This window comes from Macaca fascicularis, chromosome 14 (genome assembly GCF_037993035.2).
Source record: "Macaca fascicularis isolate 582-1 chromosome 14, T2T-MFA8v1.1".
Taxonomy (NCBI): domain Eukaryota; kingdom Metazoa; phylum Chordata; class Mammalia; order Primates; family Cercopithecidae; genus Macaca; species Macaca fascicularis.
In genome coordinates, this window is record NC_088388.1 from 28,916,395 (window position 1) to 28,936,697 (window position 20,303).

Sequence of the window (20,303 nt, forward strand, 5' to 3'; positions counted from 1 at the left end):
TACAATAATAATGGGAGACTTTAACAACCCACTGTCAACTTTGATGGATAAATGAGAAAGTTAACAAGGATATCCGGGAATTGAACTCAACTCTGCACCAAGCGAACCTAATTGACATCTACATAACTCTCCACCTCAAATCAAGAATATACATTCTTCTCAGCACCACATCGCACTTATTCCAAAACTGACCACATAGTTGGAAGTAAAGCACTCCTCAGCAAATGTAAAAGAACAGAAATTATAACAAACTGTCTCTCAGACCACAGTGCAATCAAACTAGAACTCAGGACTAAGAAACTCAATCAAAACCGCTCAACTGCATAGAAACTGAACAACCTGCTCCTGAATGACTACTGGGTACATAACAAAATGAAGGCAGAAATAAAGATGTTCTTTGAAACCAATGAGAACAAAGATACAACTTACCAGAATCTCTGGGACACATTGAAAGCAGTGTGTAGAGGGAAATTTATAGCACTAAATGCCCACAAGAGAAAGCAGGAAAGATCTAAAATTGACACCCTGACATCACAATTAAAAGAACTAGAGAAGCAAGAGCAAACACATTCAAAAGCTAGCAGAAGGCAAGAAATACTAAGATCAGAGCAGAACTGAAGGAGATAGAGACACAAAAAACCTTTCAAAAAATCAATGAATCCAGGAGCTGGTTTTTGAAAAGATCAACAAAATTGATAAACCACTAGCAAGACTAATACAGAAGAAAAGAGAGAAGAATCAAATAGATGCAATAAAAAATGATAAAAGGGATATCACCACTGACCTCACAGAAATACAAACTACCATCAGAGACTACTATAAACACCTCTATGCAAATAAACTAGAAAACCTAGAAGAAATGGATAAATTCCTGGACACATACACTCTCCCAAGACTAAACCAGGAAGAAGTGGAATCCCTGAATAGACCAATAGCAGGATTTGAAATTGAGGCAATAATTAATAGCCTACCAACCAAAAAAAGTCCAGGACCAGACGGATTCACAGCCGAATTCTACCAGAAGTACAAAGAGGAGTTGGTACCATTCCTTCTGAAACTATTCCAATGAATAGAAAAAGAGGGAATCTTCCCTAACTCATTTTATGAGGCCAAAATCATCCCAACACCAAAGCCTGGCAAAGACACAAGAAAAAAAGAAAATTTTAGACCAATATCCCTGACGAACATCGATGCAAAAATCCTCAATAAAATACTGGCAAACCAAATCCAGCAGCACATCAAAAAGCTTATCCACCATGATCAAGTGGGCTTTATCCCTGGGGTGCAAGGCTGGTTCAACATACGCAAACTAATAAATGTAATCCAGCATATAAACAGAACCAAAGACAAAAACCACATGATTATCTCAATAGATGCAGAAAAGGCCTTTGACAAAATTCAACAGCCCTTCATGCTAAAAGCTCTCAATAAATTTGGTGTTAATGGAACGTATCTCAAAATAATAAGAGCTATATAGGACAAACCCACAGCCAATATCATACTGAATAGGCAAAAACTGGAAGCATTCCCTTTGAAAACTGGCACAAGACAGGGATGCCCTATCTCACCACTCCTATTCAACATAGTGTTGAAAGTTCTGGCTAGGGCAATCAGGCAAGAGAAAAAAATAAAGGTATGCAATTAGGAAAAGAAGAAGTCAAATTGTCCCTGTTTGCAGATGACATGACTGTATATTTAGAAAACCCCATCATCTTAGCCCAAAATCTCCTTAAGCTGATAAGCAACTTCAGCATAGTCTCAGGATACAAAATCAATGTGCAAAAATCACAAGCATTCTTATACACCAATAACAGACAAACAGAGAGCCAAATCATGAATGAACTCCCATTCACAATTATTTCAAAGAGAATAAAATACCTAGGAATCCAACTTACAAGGGATATGAAGGACTTTTTCAAGGAGAACTACAAACCACTGCTCAGTGAAATAAAAGAGGCCACAAACAAATGGAAGAACATACCATGCTAATGGATAGGAAGAATCAATATTGTGGAAATGGTCATACTGCCCAAGGTAATTTATAGATCCTATGCCATCCCCATTAAGCTACCAATGACTTTCTTCACAGAATTGGAAAAAACTGCTTTAAAGTTCATATGGAACCAAAAAAGAGCCCTCATTACCAAGACAATCCTAAGCCAAAAGAACAAAGCTGGAGGCATCATGCTACCTGACTTCAAACTATACTACAAGGCTACAGTAACCAAAACACATGGTACTGGTACCAAAACAGAGATATAGACCAATGGAACAGAACAGAGCCCTCAGAAATAATACCACACATATACAGCCATCTGATCTTTGACAAACCTGACAAAAACAAGAAATGGGGAAAGGATTCACTGTTTAATAATGGTGCTGGAAAATTGGCTAGCTATAAGTAGAAAGCTGAAACTGGATCCTTTCTTTACTCCTTATACGAAAATTAATTCGAGATGGATTAGACACCTAAATGTTAGACCTAAAAGCATAAAAACCCTAGAAGAAAACCTAGGCAATATCATTCAAGACATAGGCATGGGCAAGGACTTCATGCCTAAAACACCAAAAGCAATAGCAACAAAAGCCAAAATTGACAACTGGGATCTAATTAAACTAAAGAGCTTCTGCACAGCAAAAGAAACTACCATCAGAGTGAATAGGCAACCTACAGAATGGGAGAAAATTTTTACAATCTACTTATCTCACAAAGGGCTAATATCCAGAACCTGCAAAGAACTCAAACAAATGTACAAGAAAAAAACAAACAACCCCATCAAAAAGTGGGCAAAGGATGTGAACAGACACTTCTCAAAAGAAGACATTTATACAGCCAACAGACACATGAAAAAATACTCATCACTTGCCATCAGAGAAATGCAAATCAAAGTCACAATGAGATACCATCTCACACCAGTTAGAATGGCAATCATTAAAAAGTCAGGAAACAGGTGCTGGAGAGGATGTGAAGAAATAGGAACACTTTTACACTGTTGGTGGGACTGTAAACTAGTTCAACCATTGTGGAAAACAGTGTGGTGAATCCTCAAGGATCTAGAATTAGAAATATCATTTGACCCAGCCATCCCATTACTGGGTATATATCCAAAGGATTCTAAATCATGCTTCTATAAAGACACATGCACACATATGTTTATTGTGGCACTATTCACAATAGCAAAGACTTGGAATCAACCCAAATGTCCATCAGTGGCAGACTGGATTAAGAAAATGTGACACATATACACCATGGAATACTATGCAGCCATAAAAAAGGATGAGTTCGTGTCCTTTGTAGGGACATGGATGAAGCTGGAAACCCATCATTCTCAGCAAACTATCGCAAGAACAGAAAACCAAACACCGCATGTTCTCACTCATAGGTGGGAATTGAACAATGAGATCCCTTGGACACGGGAAGGGGAACATCACACACAGGTGCCTATTGTGGGGAGCAGGGAGCAGGGAGGGATAGCATTAGGAGATATACCTAATTAAATGATGAGTTAATGGGTGCAGCACACCAACATGGCACATGTATACATATGTAAGAAACCTGCACGTTGTGCACATATACCCTAGAACTTAAAGTATAGTTAAAAAAGAAAAAAAGAAAAAAGTTTACATATGACCTTCCCATGGCACATTTTGGATGAATATAATTTATGCTGATTAAATGTTATGTAACTGATCCTTAGGGTGATTGTGATGGCACAACATTCATTTTCCCAAGTAAAAAAAAAAAAACAAAAAACAAAAAACGAAATACCATGTGCTCACCAGAGAAATGGAAAAGAGATGCTTATTGACTTAGTGCCTGTCACGTTTGCCCATCTTTTCTAACAGACCTGTTTCCCTGAACTGTAAAAATTTCCACACATCACATACACAGAGAATAGTCGTAGCAACCGTGGATAGAAAAGAAAGGAAAATTTAGCTCAAGATAGCTGGAAGAGAGCCATGAGATTAAAGGACGGATTTGAGATTTGCTCCATACTCACCACTCCAATGTGTCTATTTTCTGTTCTGATCCAGATCCTGGGCGAGAACCCAAAATGAAATGACTTCATTGTCTGGGGTATATATCCTGGCTCTTGGTCTCGGTCAAGAAAGAGTTCAGGACACAGACACACATGAGGATCGGGTTCAGGAGCGGAAAGTTTAATAGAAGAAGAAAAGAGAGAGAAAATGCTTTCTCGTGTTGAGAAAGCAGGTGGAAGAGGGCCTCATTTGTGGCGGAACGCAATTGGTTTGTACAGAAGGTTGAGGGGGCGGTGACTGATTTACATAGGCCTCAGGGGATTGGGTTGACCAGATGCCATTTACATAGTCCCTGAAAACACTGGCCCTCCCACTCGAGTCTTTTGTTATGCAAATGCGGTCTCCTTCTGGTGGCGGCCATGATGCTAGTACACATGGTTTTATCTGGAGGCTGCCAGGAAACCTGGCACACATGGTGACAAGGAAAAGAGGGCAGGAGATGCCGTATTGGGTGGACCTGGCTTTTAGCTGCTGGCATTGGCATATCAATGCTTGTAGGTCTGGGTTTTCAAGCCACTTTTTGTTAGAAAAAAAATGTTTTGGGAGTAGCTTTTTATTAAAAAAAAATTCCACTGAGAACTTTCACCCTTTCTAGCTGCCTAAAAATAATTAATTGATAATGCCTGTATTAATATCAGTATTACATCACATGAATTGCTCCTGAATAGGATTTTCAATTTAAGACATCATAACAAGGTTTCAAAAGAGCAATTGAGGAGTGGGTAAAGTTCCCATGAGAACCAACTTTCTCTCAATTCTCTATGGGATTCTGATGAATAAAAGAAAGAAACTTGTTGAACATGGAACGGTTCTGTACAACAGGCCATGCTTTCCAAATTTGCGTTGGTCATCAGATTTTCATCAGTCTAGGAAGTGAAAAACTTATGTATGCCTTGAATACAAAAAGTGCTCAATATACATCTAACCAAATTGAATTGATGAAATGGACCTCCAAATTCTTCAAGCTACTAAGCTTATATTTTTAGGTTTGATTCATTTAGTAAATATTTATTGAACCCCTACTTTACTGCAGGATCTTTTCAGGGGTTGGGTCAGCTGCAATGTAAAGGCAGACTGGGTTCATGCCTTCTTGTAGCTCTTGTTCTAAAGGGAGAGTCAAATAATAAACAAAACAAGGGTGCACAGTGATAGCGATGGAGGCTTGTGGGGAAAAGATTAAACAGGGCTGTCAGAGAGAGACTCTGGGAAGATATATTTCACCTACGGTCTGAATAATAACAAGGATCCAGCCAAATGAAGACCAGGGAAGACCAATCAGAAGGAAAAACAAGAGTGAAAGCCCTAAGGTGGAAAGAAGGCAGAGTGTTTGAAAAACAAACAAAAAAAAATACAAACTGGCCAGAACACAGTAAAAACTGAGGAAGATGGTGCTAGATGAGATTGGAGAGTCACGTAAGGGCCATATTACATAAAGCTGGGTAAGTCATGGTGAGGAGCATGGATTGCTTTTTTACATATGGAGCAATATTTTTCTAGAAAATTCTCAGTAAGGTTGTCTCTGTCACATTATTTCATGTTACCGTGTTCACTTACCATCAACTTCCAAGAAGCAAGCAAATGAAATGAAAATGTGTTTTTCCTTAACTTTTTCGTATGTTTATTCAACCACAGTAACTTAACACATAGGGAAAAGTTCTTTTTTAAAAGAACTTTTAAAGAAAGAGGATACTGTCCAGGAGCAGTACCTCACACCTGTAATCCCAGTGCTCTGGGGGGCCAAGGTGGGAGGATCACTTGAGCCCAGGAGTTCAAGACCAGTCTGGGCAACATAATGAGACCCCGTCTCTACAAAAAAATTAAAAATTAGCTCGATATGGTGGCATGCACCTGTGGTACCACCTACTCAGGAGCCTGAAGTGGGAGGATCGCTTGAGGCCAGAAGTTCGAGGCTGCAGTGAGTTATAATCATGCCACTGCACTCTAGTCTGTGTGATAGAGGGAGATTTGTGTCTAAATAAACAAATAAACAAAATGAGAATATAGTTGTATGTGTTTGGAGGAAAATAAAAGATAATCATTGACAAAGGAAATTGAGGAAATTCAATATTGGAGCAGAATTTTTCTTCTTCTTCTTGTGCTATGCCACACAAGATGGATCCTGAAAGTAGAAAGATCCCTCAGTGTGTCACCATGCTGAAAAAGCCAGGACTGGTGCTATAGGCTTGAAGTGATATTTTCCACTTCTGTTTAGTTCGTGTTGCACTGGTCACATTATTTAAAGGTACTTTTAAAATTTTTGTGTTCTTCCCTCCCATTTTGGTGTATACACCCAGATGCTTCTCCTTATCTTCTACTCTTTATTAATCTTATTTTCGTTGCCACAACCTAATCCATGTGAGCATTTTCCATCCTTACAAGTGCAGGATTACTTGGTTAGGGTTTGCCAACCAGTGTAAAACATACCATTTCCATCAATTTAAGAGATTGCTAAGACTGAAAGGCAGTCATGAAGAAGTATTTGCTAGTTAGGGCAAGGGTAATGGTACAATGGAGACAAAACAATTTCATTCGAATGCTTTAAGGGGCTCATTTTCCACTGTCACTTTTGCCATAATACACAATTTCCCCTCAAATAATTCAGGGATCAAAAATTGTCAAGAGGAATGAAGCCAAGACATAGTATACCAACCCTACAGATAGAAATGTTCCACCTGCCGTCTTCTCTGCCTAGTTAAGTAATTAACTACTTCACTGAAATGTAGTTCTTTGTAAACACTTAAAAAGGTGGTTTTGTTTCTTCGATTATAAAACTATTTAAGTCCATAAAATGGAGATGTTGTAAAAAATGTTGAAGTCTTGGCCAGGTGCAGTGGTTCACACTTGTAATCCCAGCACTTTGGGAGGCCAAAACAGGACGATCACTTGAGGCCAGGAGTTAGAGACCAGCCTGGGAAATATAGGGAGACCCTGTCTCTATGGAAAAAAAAAAAAAAAACAGTTTTAAAAAATCACCAGACATGGCAGCTCACACCTGTCGTCCTAGCTATTCAGCAGGCTGAGGTGGGAAGATTGCTTGAGGTCAGGAGTTCGAGGCTGCTATGATTGTGCCACTGAACAACAGCCTGAGTGACAGAACTTTTGTCTCTTAAAAAAAAACAAAGTCTTTTTTATTGAAACTACCAAAATGCTATATATAGAGAACCAAAAGAGTATCCAATCCTGTTAACAATTATATAACAAGGTTATCTCAAGTCAAAGAGTACATAGATTGCACACTAAGATCTTGTCTTAACCTCACAATTCCTCTCATTTCCACATTGCACTAGTCAAAAATCCTCGCTACTTCTGCTCCCAGATCTCATCAAATCTATGCCCCCCGCTTTTACCTACACAAACTATCCTTTGAACTTGTCTCCCTATTGACCTATATTCATTTTACCTCTCACATTCACGCTGAAGTTATCTTTCTGAAATACATTTTTGATTGTGTTATTCCTCTCATGAAAACATTAAATAGCTCCATATCAACTAGAGAATAAAGTCTACAGTACACAAGGCTTGCAGAATCTGGCTCCAATCTACATTTCTAACTTCCTCTCCTGCAGTTATCCTGTTTATCCCATAAAGTAGAAAACTATGGTTTTACTTTAACCAAGCAATAGTTTGTCACACTCCATTACACCTCTGTGCACTATTCCCTTGGACTGGAATGCTTTTCCCCCTCTACTGCCTCAAAAAATCCTACTAATTCTTTACAACCAAGCTTAAACATCAGCTTCTCTGTAAGGAGTCCCTAGTTCTCCAAAACATAATTTTAAAACTCCAACATGCTTTGTCCCAGTAGCTCTTGGTATACACCAGTCTCACAACAAAGATTACCCTCGACTACGGTGTTGTCAAATACAAATATGCATGCCACATGTGTAATTTCAGATTTCCTAGTGGTCTCATGATAAAGGAGAAAAGAAATTGGTGAATTTTAATAATATATTTTATTTAACTATTTAATCAAAAATAGTACCATTTCAACATATACTAATACAAAAAAATAACAAGAAATTCACAGTTTTTTCACTACTAATTCTTTGAAATCCAACACATATTTTGTACTTGCAGCATATTTGAAATTCAGACACTAAGCTGTGATAGTTAATACTGAGTGTCAACTTGATTGAAGGATGCAAAGTATCGTTCCTGGGTGTGTCCGTGAGGGTGTTGCCAAAGGAGATTAACATTTGAGTCAGTGAACTGGGAGAGACAGACCCACCCTCAATCTAGATGGGCACCATCTAATCAGCTGCCAGCGTGGCTAGAATAAAGCAGGCAGGAGATGGAAGAGCAGACTTGCTGAGTCATCTGGCCTTCATCTTTCTCCTGTGCTGGGTGCTTCCTGCCCTCAAACAATGGACTCCAAGTTCTTCTGCTTTTGGACTCCCGGACTTACACTAGTGATTTGCCAGGGGCTCTAAGGCCTTCGGCCACAGACTGAAGGGTGTACTGCCAGCTTCCCTACTTTTGAGATATCGGGACTCTGACTGGCTTCCTCGCTCCTCAGCTTGCAGATGGCCTATTGTGGGACTTCACCTTGTGATTGTATGAGTCAAATCTCCTAATAAGCTTCTATATTTTTATATATATACATCTTATTAGTTCTGTCCCTCTAGAGGACCCTAATACACTAAGCTGTTTTCCAAAATAACTGATCTGCATTTACATTTCATAAAATTTATAATTGAAAAAGTAGATTCACATACCTAAATTGTTCTAAATGTACTTGAAAGTTTTCTAATAACTGAATCAAATATCATTTATTTTGAATTAAAATCAAAATTAAATAGCTGAAAATCAGTTTCTCAGTCATAATATTGCAAGTACTCTAGTGTACTAAAATGCAGCTAGTGGCTATTACATTGAACAACATAGCTCTATTATATTTGTGTATACATCTCTCTTCCCTACTTAATTGGACCATGTCTAACTTGCCTGTATCCTCCCCACTGCCTAAAGCTTGAACACACAAATGGAGCTTTATGAAAGCTTGTTGAATAAGTAAAAATAAATGTGGAAGTCACTTGACCCTAGGGCAACATGAAATCAAGAGCGTTCTTTTGTAAATAACATAAATGGAATTTTTATGAATACTTACACACATTGACACACACACACACACATAAGCACAAGTACATGCATACAACCACAGGCCTGCAGCATTATCCACAATAGCCAAGATATGGAAACAACCTAAATGTTCATTGATGGATGGATAAAGAAAATGTAGTATATACATAAAATGGAATACTACTCAGCCTAAAAAAAGGAAATCCTGCTATATGCGACAACATGGGCAAACCTGAAGGGCATTATGCTAAGTGAAATAAGCCAATCACAGAAGGACAAATGCTCCATGTCCACCTACATGAGTTATCTATAGAAGTCAAACTCATAGAAGCAGAAAGGAGGACGGAGGTTGCCATGGTTTAGGGGAAGGGGGAAATGGAGAGTTGCTGTTCAGTGGGTATAGTTTCAATTATACATGAATACATTCCAGAGATCTGCTGTACAATACTGTGCATATAGGTAACAAGATTATATTGTACACTTAAACATTTAAGAGAGCAGAGCTCATGTTAAATGTTCTTACCACAAAAAAAAAGAAAAAGAAAACTAATAGTGAAAAACAAAACAAAAAAAATTACTCTGGTGGGGGATACTGATAGCAAGGGAGTCTACGTCAGGGAGATGCAGTGGGTGTATGAAAACAGTGCTGTCCTCCTCAATTTTTCTGTGAATATAAAACTGCTCTGAAAAACAAAGTGCACTTAAAGAAGAAAAGAAAATCAGTTAAGTTTAAGTACATTCAATTTGTTACTAATTCCTATAATAATAAAAATTACTTGAAACATATTACTCCCCCTTCCTCTGGGCCTTCATCTCTCTTTTCTCCTTCCCTTAATGCATTTATGGGTATGTTACATAATTAGCATTTCATAATGCATTTTTATATTCTCTAGTTGTTTTGCCTTCTCAAGTTGTATTTTAAGCTTCTGGAGATAGAGCTCATTCCTTGTGTTGTGGGAAGTCAGGGACCCCGAACAGAGGGACCAGCTGGAGCCGTTGCAGAATAACAATTGTGAAGATTTCATGGACATTTATCATTTCCCTAATAATACTCTTATAATTTCTTATGCTGTCTTTACTTCAATCTCTGAACATAAATTGTGAAGATTTCATGGACATTTATCAGTTCCCAAATAATACTCTCATAATTTCTTATGCCTGTCTTACATCTCTTAATCCTGTTATCTTCGTAAGCTGAGGATGTACATCACCTCAGGACCACTATTGTACAAATTGATTGTAAAACATGTGTGTTTGAACAATATGAAATCAGTGCACCTTGAAAAAAAAAACAGAATAACAGCGATTTTAGGGAACAAGGGAAGACAACCATAAGGTCTGACTGCCTACGGGGTCGGGCAGAATAGAGCCATATTTTTCTGCTTGCAGAGAGCCTATAAACAAACATGCAAGTAGGGAAGATATAGCTGAATTATTTTCCTAGCAAGGAATATTAATAATTAAGATCTTGGGAAAGGAATGCATTCCTGGGGGGAGGTCTATAAACGGCAGCTCTGGGAGTGTCTGTCTTATGCGGTTAAGATAAGGACTGAAATATGCCCTGGTCTCCTGCAGTACCCTCACGCTTATTAGGGTGGAGAAAAAATCCCGCCCTGGTAAATTTGAGGTCAGACTGGTTCTCTGCTCTCGAACCCTGTTTTCTGTTGTTTAAGATGTTTATCAAGACAATACATGCAAAGCTGAACATAGACCCTTATCAGGAGTTTTTGACTTTGCCCTTTGCCTTGCGATCTTGCTTTGCCCTTTGCCTTGTGATCTTTATTGGCCTCAGAAGCATGTGATCTTTGTTCTCCTTTTGCCCTTTGAAGCATGTGATCTTCATGACCTACTCCCTGTTCGTACACCCCCTCCCCTTTTGAAATCCTTAATAAAACTTGCTGGTTTTGCAGCTCAGGGGGGCATCATGGTCTTACCGACATGTGATGTCACCCCCAGAGGCCCAGCTGTAAAATTCCTCTCTCTGTACTCTTTCTCTTTGTTTCTCAGCCAGTTGACACTTAGGGAAAATAGAAAGAACCTATGTTGAAATATTGGCAGCAGGTTCCCCCAATATCCTTGTACTTTGTAACTGTTACACACATGGTTTAATGGTAATAAAGAAATGTAATAATTTAATGTATGACATATCATCAATTCTCAATGCCTTTTTTCAGTAAACCCTTTCCCAATCAATTCCAGAAGCCAAATCTCTCAACAACACTCACACTGATAGCACTATCTCTGGACCTAGCTAGGACCCAGACCTACTTCATATTAGCAATTTTTCTCTAATGTGCTACAATGTGTTTTCATGTGCAATTGTCCTTGACTCTCAAGGAAGTAGGATCATGTTTCTGACCTTTGGTACAGCACCTCACATCACCTAGTGCAATGCTTTCATCAAAATGGATCCCTCCATAGATGCTGCTTCCTGTTCCCATTTCCCACTCCCATCTCCTCCAACCAGGCACAAGATGCAGCAACAACATGGCAAGAGAGAATTTTGTAAGGGCTGCAATCTCCTTGGCCTTATTGCTCTATATCCCTAATAATAGGTAACTCTGATAAATGAGTGCACATATGTAAATTTCCACAAAGGAAATTATAGTAGGTTTATCTTTTATTCTAATGTTGCTTGAATAAGAACAAAATTAAAATAAGCACACACGCACAAAAAAAATGCCTCTGTGAATCAGTCACAGGGTTCCTCTAAGTCTGGGCTGGTGTCCTTTCTCTTCTGCTTGCATAACTCTTTGATGGTCTCTATCTCTGCAGGACTAAACTTGGAGGTTAGTGTCACATTGTCATAGTCAAATTCTTCATCAAGTGAGAAGGGTTGAACTTCATCTCCAAGTATCTATAAAAGGTAACAAAGGAGGAAAAAACATACACAATCATTGTAAATGAAGATAAAATTGAGAAAATTAACTCCCTAGTAATATTTAATTACACCTTTTTTCAGACTTCAGCACTCTCAGCTGATTAAGCTGTTTTTAAGTAAAGGAATAAATTCAATTATTCAGTTTGACCTAATTTAAGCCTCTTAATATGCCCCATTTATACCATGCTGTATCTGAATGAATATCATTAACTAATGCTGCCCAAGGCAAGAATCAGAAAGTCTCCCTTGCATACACTCATTATACATTTTACCACTTGTAGTGTTAGGACTAGAGAAGCATACAGAAAAACCAACAGTTATATTAAAATGTGAGAAAAATATACACTAAGATTTTTTATCAACCTTAAATAGATTTTCACCATTTGCCAAAAAAGATCTATATTAATAAAACATAATTTTTTAAAGATAAAAGTACACTACATTGAATATACTTCTTCAGATAATACCTATAAATCTTGGCTAATAACAGTAAAACTTGAAACATAGTTTAAATTTAAAAGTCCAGGATCTCTTTTTTCCTGCCAAGAATTTAAAAATATCAGTTTATCTATAAGTAAAGTGTTACAAAGAAATGTAATAATTTTGAATCTATTCATAATTTGTGAGTTTTAAAGACTTCCTAAAGGAAGGCAGATAAAAAAGCATATTTTCCAACAAACGAAGAGTATGCCTTAAATCTCTTGTATCACACCCTAAAAAGCCTCTCCAAAAACAAATGGTGTGTGATACAATGAAATCATCCAGTGCTTCTATGTAGCTCTACAATATGTATAGTGATGCTGAAATAATTGAAAACTATGGTTTATGCAAGAATGAAAAAATGTCCCAAAGCTATAATCAGCTTTAAATATTCTTGCATGGAAGATGATCTCATTGAGTGGCTTATGCAATGTTGGTAAAAATGTAGCATGTAGCTCAGAAACTATCTGCTGTTACTAAAGGTGAAAGAAAAAATAATGAGTAGTTATCTCCTACCTGTTCCGCAAGTTATGTTTTGAAGTTAGGTGTGCAGTGCTAATAGCAAACGCTCAGCCATTTATCATCCTTTCTTAGTAAAATCAACAGGAGAACAACTTCTGGAGATGTGCTTATTTCCTCTTTATTAGAAAGGACCTTAGTGCTTTTCTGACAAAACTGCCACTGAGTTTCCATGGTGAGTTTCCACCATGTGCCAGCCCTGATACTAGGAACCACATCGCATCAGCAGTGATATTCAAACAACCCTACCGGTAGTCACTGTTACCCCTACTTTATAAAGCTCTGAAAGGTTAAGTAACTTGCCCAAAATACAGAGTTAGTAAGGGAGAGAAGCAATATTTGAATCCAGGGTAATCTGCTTCAAATAAAGCCTCACCTGCTCAACAGAAACATCAACAAGAATCAACCTTGAAGTTTTCACTAAGCCAAGTCATAGCTCTTTGGAGAGAAGACCTTTTCTAAATAAGATGATCAATTCTCACAGCCTACCATTAGAAAACTGTACTCAAGGCTACGTGTAATACCAGGACTAGCTTTTAAAACCCAGCTGTATACAAAAAGCAAATCAGCCTGCAAGGCTGATTTTGATCACTTTCTGAGATCGAATTTATCATCAACACAGCCAAAGTGACAGTGGGACAGTCTTGCTTAGATGGCTCAAATGCAGAAACACACACACACACACACAATGACACAAGATGTTCATTTCCTGAATGTTAAGTGTTCTTGCTGTCTCCAGCTCTACTCAGCAGTAAGTACTGAGGCCTGCAGGCTTGGTTGGCCACAACCCCTTCTGGAGCTGATTCTAGCTGATCCTGGCAAAGCATAAGGAGGAGAACCTGTTTCCACCAATATATTCAGTCTGATGGGAATTTTGCTGCCTTTTCATGCCTGGGTAAAGGCCTTTCATCACATGTCTATTAAGCTTCAAGCTGCCTATACCTGCATATGTCCCCTATACTAGGTCTTTAAATTCTACCTTGAAACCTCTAAAACTTGCCTACACCTTACTAGCCATCCCCACTAGATGCAGTCACTTTGTCTTCACCCACTTCTCACTTAGGGGTTAGGAATACAATTTCAAATTAGACAAATCCCTTTGCCATGTTAAAATCTCAGTGACACCATACCATGCCCCCAACTCCCTCTACAGAACACAAATAACCTCAATTCCCACCTCCCTCCCCTTACCTCTTCACTCAATAAACATTTATTATATAGCAGATTCTGAGAACATAAAGTGATTATAGCAAAATCTATGTCTACAAGGTTTCATAACTTCAAGGAGAAGACAGAAGTGTAGGAATGATTTCAGTATCACGTGCTGTGCTCTCCAGTACAGGAATGCAAAAAAGGGAAACAGAAGCACAGAGAGGAAAGTGCAGAAGCTTCATTTACTCTTCTATTTTTCTTTTTCTTTTTCTTTTTTTTTTTTTTTGAGACAGAGACTCCCTCTGTCACCCAGGCAGTAGTGCAGTGGTACGATCTCAGCTCACTGCAACCTCCGGCCCCCAGGTTCAAGCAATTCTCCCGCCTCAGCCTCCTGAGTTACTGGGACAACTGGCACATATCACCAGGCCTGGCTAATTTTTGTATTTTTAGTAGAGACAGGGTTTCACCATGTTGGCCAGGCTGGTTTCAAACTCCTGGCCTCAAGTAATCCACCCACTGCAGCCTCCCGCAGTGCTGGGATTACAGGCATGAGCACCGAACCTGGCCTCTTACTCTTGATTGAGTTTTGCCACTCTCCAGAAAATCTTACTAGCCTCCCCACACATCACTTCACTTATTATCTACCTCATCCTAGCAACCCAGCTAAAGTAAGTCCTGTATTTCAGACTTACTTCTAAACTTTGATCAGGGTTCCCATGGCCGAGTTAGTTCTAGATACGGCCCAACCCATTGCCTTCTTAAGATTCTCCCTTCCCTGAGGTCTCAAACTACCCTGTGGCTGTAATATCCAAACTTAGGGGACTAGACATGTAGAAATGTATTTTTTTTTTTTTTTTTGAGACGGAGTCTCGCTCTGTCACCCAGACTGGAGTGCAGTGGCCAGATCTCAGCTCACTGCAAGCTCCGCCTCCCGGGTTCACGCCATTCTCCTGCCTCAGCCTCCCGAGTAGCTGGGACTACAGGCGCCCGCCATCTCGCCCGGCTAGTTTTTTGTATTTTTTTTTTTTTAGCAGAGATGGGGTTTCACTGTGTTAGCCAGGATGGTCTCGATCTCCTGACCTCGTGATCCGCCCGCCTCGGCCTCCCAAAGTGCTGGGATTAATGGAAATATCTTATTTGCCTTTAAGTTTTAATACATTTACATTCTTCTCTGTTATGGATGATGATTTTCTTCATCAGTCACTTGGTACTAACCATAACAATAACATGAAATAAAGTTTTCAGCAAGTCAGTAAAGATAATGTCAACACAAAGATTATTCATTTATAATACCCTTCAATGTATAAAAATATACTTAAAATATAAATTTCTTCACTAAGAAATGAAGGGTTATTAACAGCAGCTATTGTTAGATTTTTCTAGGCAATCAGTTAGATACTGAGATATTAAAGCAAGAAATAAAGAATAGTAATAATGTCACATTTGCAATGCCAAAACATGACATTCAGGACACTCTAAACCATTTTGGGGATATACTGTAATGTGGCCAGTACATCCCTGAGTCGAAATGTCAGAGGAATAGCCTCCTGCAATCATTCAGATATTTTACATTCTTTCTACAAACTCTACCTTCCTATTAAATTCTAGTCACTGTGTTAGGTGCTGGGGATACAAAGATGAAGACCTATGTGAAATCACAAACAAATCATTAGAGTAAAATGTGGTAAGAACAGGGTGATAGGAACACAGAAGGAATACCTGACCCAGACTAAGTTGGAGGGGATTGGGAAGGAATCAGAGAAGGCTTCTTGGAAGAGGTGATATCTAAGCCGACTCTTAAAGGGTAAACATTAGTTTACAAGTTGACAGAGAAGAGCTTTGCTGACAGGGGGAGTTTCCGTGAGCAGTCCATGGAAATAAGATGCAGAATTTCGCATTTGTGAGTCTGAAAGTAGGTCAACATTGTCAGAGCACAAAGTGTAAGTTGGAGAGTGGCAAGAGACAAATATGGTGCCAAATCATCCTAGAGATGATGAAAAGTCACTGAAGAATTTTTTGAAGGCAGGGAAGACACTTGGTCATCTATGCATTTCAAATAAATTCCTTCATCCATTTAATTTTTATTAAGCACCTACAATGAGACAGGTGCTGGAGTAAAAAAAAAAAAAAAAAAATTGCCCTGCCCTGTTGGAAATTATGAGAGACAGATCACTATGAAGGTTAAACAGAAGGTAGATTTGAGCGGGATAAGCCTGGAGCCAGAAGAGTACTCAAGAACCTGCTAGAGCAGTTCAATAAGACATCATGAGAACAGGGGACTGGTAGCAGAGACTTGAAAAATCCATAGAAAGTGAAATTGGCAGCACTCAATAAGTGACTGAATATGGAAATGTAAGAAAAGGAAGAATGCAGAAAGGGAAGCAGGTAAAGCACAGTTTAATTTGAATGTACCTGAAGGAATCTAGATGAATTGAATATACAAACTTGAAACTGAAAAAAAAATAAAAAAAAAAAAGGTCTGAAGCTAGAGATGTCAATTTGAAGATGAAGATGGATTCAAGTATGTAGGCTGTGAGGAACTGTATGTTAAGCACCGAACCCTAAGGCACACCAACTCATAAGTGATGTATGGAGAGAAAACCCAAAGGAGTCAGGGAAAACACAATTTGAGAAATACGTAAAGAATCACAGAAGAAAAGTGAAGTGAGAACCAACGAAGCAAGAGTGCCAGAGGAAGGTCAATAGTGTCAAACATGGTAGAGAGATCCATTAAAAGGAAGACTGGAAAGTGTCCCCTGGATTTGGCAATCATAAAGCAATTGGTGCCTTCATTCTGAAAACATCCAGGCAGGTGACTGGAGCCAAGGATATTTTACAGTATACTGAAGAGTCTAATAGCTTTTCAATTCTGGATTAAAAGAGAGAAAAAAGAACAGACAGTAGCCAAAGAGGGGTCCAAGATGAAGGGAAGTTTGTTTTCCTTGTTTTGTTTAATTTTGTTAAGGATAGGAAAGACTTAAACCTGTTTACAGGTTGATGTGAATGAACAAATAGAAAAGAGAGAATGACCCCAACCATGTTATTACTGTATACCAGAAAATCACTCCCATTTAGTGGTGAGGTTTGTTTATTTATTTGTTCATTTAATAAATGTTTACTGTATGTCTACTATATGCATGGCACTGAGCTTGGCACTAGTTCTGACTTTGCATGTTAATTACGTAAGCTTATGATGACATGCATGAGTGAATTTAGTTTTCCAAGACCGGAGACACATAAGTGATTCAAAGTGAGCCTAGGTAGGTGCACACTGCAATTCACAAGATATCACTGTGATCTTCTAAATGACAGCTTTGTTTGTTTGTTTGTTTGTTTTCTTGAGATGGAGTCTCGCTCTGTCGCCCAGGCTGCAGTGCAGTGGCGCGATTTCGGCTCACTGCAAGCTCCGCCTCCCGGGTTCACGCCATTCTCCTGCCTCAGCCTCCCGAGTAGCTGGGACTACAGGCGCCCACCACCACGCCTGACTGATTTTTTTGTATTTTTTTTAGTAGAGACGGGGTTTCACCGTGTTAGCCAGGATGGGACAGCTTTTCAAATACAGAAAGGTTGCATTTCTATGTATATATTTCAGTTATTGGCTGTTGTGGCATACTTTGGAAATTCTCTTCTTTCCAATTCAGTTCGTGTTAGGGTTCAAAGCCAAGGTTTTTAGATTACAAACTGAAATTATGATTTACTTCAGTGAAGACTTTGTGCAATGGAACACCAAGTCCCCTGCTGCCAAACAAAAAACAACTATGAATTAAGTTATTAACTTGTTATTTTTGCCTAAGGAGCTGAAAGAAATATGTGGATTTCAGGTGTCTAATTTCAAATCTAATTGAAACCTTTTTGTAGCCTCTCAGGGAATAAAATTTGTGGAGTATTGGAAAACTTTCAGTCCCCTTAAAATTGCTCATGTGACTTATTCTAATAGAGGCATTGTTGATGGAGAGATTGTTTTCATTCATAGTACCACATAGGCAAATTAAAGAAAATGAAACTAATGCTTAAATCAATAATGGCAGCATTTAGCTGTAGGCTACCATACAAAGTAATATGGTAAATAAACTGTCTTTATAGGAGAAAATTTTTAGAGTACCATTATGAATTGGACAAACAGGAGAGCTCCTATTAAAATACCACACAAGTTTCTTCTATGACCTCTTCTACAGTTTTCAGGGGGAGGGGGTGGGTATCACAATTTTTTATCCTCCTAATAACAACTCTATTTGTTCTGTAGAGTAGCTTCAAACTTCCAAAGTTCATCAAAATGGAGTAACTAAGGCAAGATAATTCTATACACATAATTCTATACATAATTATGCATGTGGTAAAATTAGGGAAAAAATCTGAACCAAAAAAATGTTAAATGTTTGAAGTGATGGATATGCTAATTACTCTGATTTGATCATACACATATATATATACTAAAATATCACACTATACCCCATAAATATATACAATTATTATATGTTAATTTAAAAATAAAAAAACTAAATTAGGTAAAACATTGAGTTGGTCCCATTCATATCAGAAAGTTGATGGATTCTTAATAGGCGATTAAGAGAAAGTTAGGAAGGACATCCAGAATATATTTTCAGCTTTTCAGATTGAAATCACAGAAAGAAACTATCATCTCTAATCCCAAAATGGCCTTTCAGTAAGCCCTTCAGGACCCATTTGCTATAAACTAATGATTATATTCTTTTACTAGCTCTGGGTGCTTTAAAATAAGATGAATGTTATCAAACCAAAGCAGAGTTGGTACAGTACAGGTTGAGTATCTCTTATCCAAAATGCTTGGGATGAAGTATTTTGGGTTTCAGATTTTAGAATATTTGCAGAACATATACCAGTTGAGCATCCCTAATCCCAAACTCTGAAATCCAAAATGCTCCAATGAGCATTGCCTTTGAGCATCAGGTCAGCACTCAAAAAGTTTCAAATTTTGGAGCATTTCGGATTTTCCCATTTGGAATGTTCAACCTATACTGTGATTCTAGATGGTTGTGCAAAGTTACTCTAAAAAATAGGAATTAGAAATAAAAATTCCCAACCAAGATATTACTTCAGATATTCAAAAAACAGCAAAAGTTATTCATTTGTGGCTTGTATCATTTTGATTCCAACATTTTTAAATGTCCACATTTCTGGTAAGAAATTTATATTCCTCTTAAACACACCATCATATATGGGGTCTCAACTTGAATTATACTGCTATTTGATAGATTCTGTTTTCATTCATAGTACCACATAGGCAAATTAAAGAAAATAGAAGTAATGCTTAATCATTCAGTTTTTTTAACCCATTAACTAAAATCACTTTGTAACAATTTCTATAATGGTACTAGATTATATATATTCTCTAATTGTACTGAAATAAAATTGTATTTCTATAAAAGTACTAGGTGCCATGTCTACTGGCTGGTCCAATAACTTGTATGGCCACAAGTGAAGTCAACAGCATGAACAAATCTTAAAAAAAAAACTTATTCCTTCTAGAAATAGCCTTATAATTTTAGCTTTTTACAACTCAGAGAGAGCAATCTATAATTCAAAAAGCATATTGAAAAGTGACTGTCCCTAACAGTTTAGCCAGTAATCAATTTGGGAGTTTATTATAAGCCTGCATGCATCCTGGATATACTTTCATGATGTCAGTGAACAAAAGTACTTATTAGAAAGTGGTAATTTAAAAGTGAAATGTGTGGATTATTTCTGACTGAATCGCTAATTCTATAACAGAATATCTTCTAGTAACAAGACTAGTACCTCCTGATTAAATAATCCAAAAAGACCCTAAGGATTTTATTAGAAAGCAATAATAAAGAGCCCTTAACAACTTCTTGGGCCTGATCCTGCTTTGTGTTCCAGTAAGGAGGGTGAGAAAGGTCACTACCAGCGCTAGCAACAGCCTCTATTGATGCAAGTTTATTAAGCATATGTAGAAGAGCTGCAAAATGATAGCAAAAGATGACTTTCAAGTTGCACATTTGTGAAAGATATGCCATAGATTCCATTTTCATAGCTAGGTGACATTTCTCAGCCTCCCCTGTGGCTAGTAGGAACATGTGACTAAGTGGTCACCAATGGAATGTGAGCAGAAGAAATTAAGGACCTTGAGTCCTAAGCCTTGGGGAAACATGCT

At 38.1% G+C, this 20,303-nt stretch overlaps 1 protein-coding gene across 25 annotated transcripts in view; it reads right to left on the reverse strand.

The window, feature by feature from the left end:
* Positions 1 to 11,722: 11,722 nt before the first annotated feature.
* Positions 11,723 to 20,303, reverse strand: part of IFTAP (intraflagellar transport associated protein) — a 59,512-nt gene continuing 50,931 nt past the window's right edge. For all 25 annotated transcript variants that reach the window (XM_074012567.1, XM_005578166.5, XM_074012564.1 and 22 more), the window contains one exon: positions 11,723 to 11,977. In XM_074012567.1, the coding sequence (XP_073868668.1) occupies positions 11,813 to 11,977 (165 nt within the window). In that variant the 3' untranslated portion in view covers positions 11,723 to 11,812. The remainder of the gene's footprint in view (positions 11,978 to 20,303) is intronic.